This window comes from Terrapene carolina, unplaced genomic scaffold (genome assembly GCF_002925995.2).
Source record: "Terrapene carolina triunguis isolate 2854851 unplaced genomic scaffold, T_m_triunguis-2.0 Scaffold95, whole genome shotgun sequence".
In the NCBI taxonomy this organism is placed as follows: Eukaryota; Metazoa; Chordata; order Testudines; family Emydidae; genus Terrapene; species Terrapene triunguis.
The window spans coordinates 18,772,044-18,778,043 of NW_020664446.1; the positions used below are offsets into that span (position 1 = coordinate 18,772,044).

A 6,000-nucleotide genomic window follows, 5' to 3' on the forward strand; every position below is an offset into this window, starting at 1 on the left:
TTTCCACGCACGCAGCTTCTTTCCAGGCTAGCCTGTTTATAAGGCAGCCCCAGCCGGGCCCCTCCCCTCCAGTGACCCTCTCTCGCCGCACGCCCCAGCCCAGCTCGCGCTCCTGGCCGCTTCTCCAGCCCAGCCGCTAAGTCCTGGCTTGTGCTTGGTGCAGCTCCGGCTGGCGGTGAGCTCTGCCCAGTCTCCTCCGTGCAGCGCTCGCCTGGGGGGGACCCCTTTGCCCTTTGCACCGCTCCCCCTGCTGCTGCTGCTGCTGCAGAGCGGGGCTCGGGTTTCAGCCGCTTGGCAGCCCGGCGCTGCTGGGCTCCGCACGCCGCTGAGCATCTTGGGGGCTGCATCAGCCTCTGCTCCGGGCGGCTCTCGGGGTCCCCTGGCCAGGATGCTGCTGTGGCTGAGCTGGGCAGGCGGCTGCTGCCTGCTGCTGCTGCTCCCCGGCGGCGCGGCTGAGCCGGCTGCCGGCTGCCCCGAGCGCTGCGACCGGGCGCGCTGCCCCGCCGCGCCCGCCGACTGCGCGGGCGGAGAGGCGCTGGACGCCTGCGGCTGCTGCCTGGTGTGCGCGGCCCAGGAGGGCGAGCCCTGCGGCGGGCCCGCCGGGGAGCCGCCCTGCGGAGAGGGGCTCCAGTGCCGGCTCCCGCCCGGCGGGGGGGTGGCGGCGACGGCCACGGTGAGGAGGCGAGCCAAAGCCGGGCTCTGCGTCTGCACCAGCGGCGAGCCCGTGTGCGGCAGCGACGCCAGGACCTACGGCAACCTGTGCCAGCTGCGAGCGGCCAGCCGGCGCTCCGAGCGCCTGCAGCAGCCGCCGGTCATCGCCATCCAGCGGGGCGCCTGCGGCCAGGGTAAGAGCCGGCAGGGGGATGCGGGCCGGGGGGAGCGAGGGCTGGGATTCCCTTGGGCGTTAAACAAAGCTAATCCAATGGGTATTACCCGGGCTGATGGCCGCTCTGATCCCGAGCTCTGTAGTGAGCCCCCGGCCTGAAATCAGCTCCGCTGACAGCAAACGAACCTCGTTGCCCTGTAAGGCTCGGTTGTTTGGTTGCTGTGTTGGGCACCTCCGTCTGGGCAGCGCCCAAAGCTTGCTGAGGACTCGGCCAGCAAGGAAAGGAACCAGGTGCCTGCTCCTGCTCGTTTAAGCGTTATCATCTTGTTAGTTCCCCCGTTAACAACGGCTAGCAGTGTCACCTCTGATACCGCCATTGATCGCACTGATGACTGGGTAGGTGCCCAATACATTGGCGCATGTAAAGGAGATAAACGAGGCTCTGAATGTTCAGGTCTCAAGACTTGGTCAAGGATTCCAGAGCAAGACCCTTCGCTCGGGAATGGCCTTGTCGAACTCGATTTTGAAGCTCTCACCCGAAAGGCACACGGTGTTAATCCAGGGGTCTTTTGTAGTCTGTGGTTTCCGGGAGTCTGTATTTCAAACCATTCAGTGGCCATTCAGCCTGATACAGTGGACTGGTCCTAATGGAGACTTCAAACCTGGTTTTATAACAGGTGGCTGCTCAACACAGCCTGCCTTTAAAAATGACCATACAGACTTTTTTTCACATATGCACTTCTGTAGGGTTTGCAGCAAAACGAAAACTAGCAAATAAACTATAATTCTCAGCAGCTGAGAACTTAAAACAATTGTAAATAACATTCTTTACAATTTTTGGGTGAGGGGAAGAGGTGATCTTCTGCTCTTGAAGTGGCTTCCTCTTCCAGTTGTAGTTTACATACCTGGGTGAGTGGGAGTGAAAAGGTTTTAGCCACCCACTCAATTAGTATGGAGGAGTTGGGAAATCTCTGAGACAAGACTGAGATTTTCCCAGTTTATCTATTGTTATGGTCGTCATCATGCTGCAGGGAACTGTCAATATTGAGTAGTAACTTTCATCCTGAAGGGTCTCTAAGTGCTTTATAAATTAGTATATAATTTCTACAGGAGGATTGTACCACTGAAATGCAGCCACCTTGGTGGTAAAATAAGTTAATTTAATTATATATGCACTATTAGAAGAGGACCAGAGGAAAGGGTTGTCCTTGACTGATATTTGGCTTTCAAGTTTGTTCAGAAACTAGGGCAAGAATGCAATATTTTTAGTATGCAAAGTAACAGGGAAAATTGTTTTTATGTGCCACTTAAAATAAAGTAAAATTAACCCCACATCCTTTAAAACTAGATAAAATAAATTTTATCTGAATGAAATTGTATTGCCTGATGTAGGTTCTGAGAAATACTGGTGAGGGGGTTTATAACTGGGTACTCTTTCATGAAGAGATGTCATGGAAAATGTAATAAAAAATTCTAAGTTGGCGGCTTCTGTTGTAAAACCAGGTAATACTAAATGAATGCAATATGTCCGTGACAACAGAGCAAGCAGTGAGCTGCTGCCAGCCATCTCATCAGATGTTTTATCTTGTTCTTTTTAGTAATAATACATTTAGGTGGGAGTGGGAAAAATATAAACCTAAAAGCATGCTAGGTCGACTTTCTAAATTCTCTTCAAAAGGAACACAGGATCAGCGCAATACAAGTAACAGTGCACATAATAATGAAGAGGCATAATGTTTTCTCCTTGGTATTGTTTATAAGTATTTATGGCTATGCTAATTGAATCTGACAAATTAGGGGAAGTGAATATGTATTTGTAGTTTAATGAGATTATTTTTCCCATGACAAAAATATGATGGGTTTTAAATTAGTTTTGTTAGGTATAGTTAAATGTATTCCAAGGTAGAGTTGTGTAAATTTGAGCAGTTCACTGATCATGTATACTGAAGTGAACTCTCCTCACATATAATATCAGGATAAAAACGGTAATAGCATTATGTTCTCATATAAATGGGCCCTACCAAATTCACAGTCCATTTTGGTCAATTTCACGGTCATAGGATTTAAAAAATAATAAATTTCATGATTTCAGCTATTTAAACTTGAAATTTCACGGTGTTGTAATTGTAGGGGTCCTGATCCAAAAAGAAGTTGGGGGGAGGTGCGGGGGCCACAAGATTATTGTAGAGGGGGTTGCGGTTCTGCTACTCTTACTTCTGCACTTCTGCTGGTGGCGGCGCTGCCTTCAGAGCTGGGCAGCTAGAAAGTGGCGGCTGCTGGCTGAGACCCCAGCTCTGAAGGCAGAGCCCCGCCAACAGCAGCGCAGAAGTAAGGGTGGAAATACCATACCATGCCACTCTTACTTCTGTGCTGCTGCCTTCAGAGCTTGGCGGCTGCTCACTGAGGGCTCAGCTCTGAAGGCAGCAGCACAGAAGTAAGGGTGGCATGGTATGGTATCGCCACCCTTACTTCTGCACTGCTGCTGATGGGGTATTGCCTTCAGAGCTGGGCGCCCGGCTAACAGCCGCCACTCTCCAGCTGCCCAGTTCTGAAGGCCGTGCAAAAGTAAGGGTGGCAATACCATGACTTTGTGATCCCTCTGCAACTTCCTTTTGGGTCAGGACCCCCAATTTGAGAAACGCTGATCTCCCCTGTGAAATCTGTTTTTTTTTGTGTGCTTTTATATTACACTATACAGATTTCACATGGAAGACCAGATTTCATGGTCCGTGACGTGTTTTTCATGGCTGTGAATTTGGTAGGGTCTTACATATAAATAACAGTAAGAAACACATAATGAAGTTACAGAACTGTATTATACTCTTGTACATGGAATTGCCATACTGATTCAGACCTATAGTCCATGTAGTCTAGTTTCAAGTCTCTAACAGTGGCCAGTACCATACGCTTCAAAGGAATATGCAGCATCTCCTCCAAACCCATCCTTAGGCAGGAGTGGGATAATCTGTCCCCCCATTCCTCTGGAAGGTTTCATCTTAATCACCTACAGTTAGTGATTGTTAAACCCTGGATCATAAGGATTTATATCCCTTCCAAACTACCCATCACTTTTGGGAGTTGTATACAAAAAATAGGATAAAATATATGGCTCAGTTTCTAAAATATTAGTCATGTTTAGTGATTCAGCTGCTGTTCCCCTTGAGGTCAATCATTCTGATAAAAAGCTTGCAGAAACTTTTCATCATCTTTCTCCACAGAAACATCTGCAACTGTTTGAATGTTTTACTCTTTCCTGTCCAGTAAAAGAATATCTATGTGGCTCAGTGCATGTCTATTCCAGCTCTGAGTGAAAAACTTCTGTGGAATAGGTGTTGAGTTTCAGAAGTGAGTGATACGGGTTTCAGAAGTGAGTGATATAAATACAGTGGTTATACAAATCTTACTTTAATGGTCCAGGAGCATCATATTTGATACACATGCGGAAAAGTGAGATCTGAGTTTTGTACTTCTAAATTTAAAAGCTATACTGTATTCTAATAGAACTATCTCAACCAGTTAACATCAGCAAACACTCAAAGCTTTCATTTCCTCAGTAGAATATAAGCCTTTGATTTTAGATCTCAATTCATGAAAACAATATTGTTGTCTCATGATCTTTTTGCAGAATGGTCACAGAATTTGGGCTGTGTTTGAGCACTAGAGAAATACAACTCTGCTGTTGCTTATGCTTTCTCTGCATAACCCTGAATTGACTCATTCAATTCATAGTCTTACATTTTCAGTAGAAAATCTAAAAATTAACTTTTTAGGTAAATTAAAAAAAAAAAGTCAAATATCCAGAAATGATCATCATTCTGCTCCTGTAGCACCTCTGATTAGTGCTTTGTTTGATGTCTGTATCAATGAGAACAAAAGGGAGGTGCTGGAAAAGCAGACCAGTTGTGTGACATCTCATCCCTGGTACAGAGCAAATGTTGTTGCAAGCAAAAAATGTTTCAAATGTAAAAAACCGGGAGTAGGCAGGCGAGAAGGGAGGGAGGCTTCTAGCATTGCCTACTGCATGACTTGTAAAACTTTTAGCTATGGCTTTGTTTTTGTTTTTTTTTCAATCCCATTTCTAACAAGGAGGTTTTTTTTATTCATACCCAATGAAGTTGGGTTTCCTAACTATAAAATTAGGAGAGGGAGAAATTCGATAACAATCTTTTATTTCAGAGTAGCAGCCGTGTTAGTCTGTATCCGCAAAAAGAACAGGAGTACTTGTGGCATCTTAAAGACTAACAAATTTATTTGCGCATAAGCTTGCGTGGGCTAAACCCCACTTCATCGGATTCATGTCTTTTATTTGCAGAATAAATGTACTGAGTATATCTTGAATTGCATAAGGAAACAGAGCAGTAGGTGTGTAAAAGTTTCCTTCAAATTCAGAAAATACAAAAACATTTTACATAATATTGGGTCATTTTAACAACTGATATAAAACAATCCATAGTGCAAACAGTCAAGTACTATGTTCAAAATCCCCTTTTTCTTTGTCATCTGAAGATATGCAGCTGCTGACCATACAGAACAACTTCTCCACCAGTTATTTCCCAGGAAAGCATGTAGGAAATTCTATCCCATCTTTAGTTTTGTGGGATATGAAATTACTAGCTCTGTCTTGTTCTCCACGAAAGGTCCTCAGATCAGAAAACCTGCTCACCTCTTGGTCTCGGTACATGGACCAGCATCAGGAAAAAATGAAATGTACTTAATTTTGTACGTCCTATCTTTTGGTTCCCTGGCTGTTATAAATATTCTTTACTTGTCCCAGGAGTCTTGGGACACAATGCTGCATAACTTGCATCTGTACTAGCCTTTCTCTGGGTTCTGATATTCTATTTCATACACACAATATCATTTTTCTTTTTGCTGTTGTTTCTCCCATTATACAGTTACAGGCATTCGTAGGGAAAAGGCACAAGGCTGACAGCATCTCACACAATTTTGTATCCTTGCTTGACATTCTTATGAGGGTACAGCATAAAGTTTTGAAAAATTAGGATTGTTTTTAACATTTGCATCTAGTGGGAAGGATAGAAACTTTCTTGTGAATGTTGTAAAAAATATTAACCCTTTTCTAACAGCCCTTGTTCTGGAACATTAGGACTAGGGTGACCAGATGTCCCGAGTTTATAGGGACAGTCCCGATATTTGGGGCTTTTTCTTATATA

At 45.3% G+C, this 6,000-nt stretch overlaps 1 protein-coding gene across 1 annotated transcript in view; it reads left to right on the forward strand.

Annotated features, from left to right (window-relative positions):
• Nucleotides 1-77: 77 nt before the first annotated feature.
• The window catches only part of HTRA1 (HtrA serine peptidase 1), a 50,736-nt gene continuing 44,813 nt past the window's right edge, over nt 78-6,000 (forward strand). The window contains exon 1 of the mRNA XM_024216988.2: nt 78-845. Coding sequence (XP_024072756.2) covers nt 389-845 — 457 coding nt within the window. The 5' untranslated portion in view covers nt 78-388. The remainder of the gene's footprint in view (nt 846-6,000) is intronic.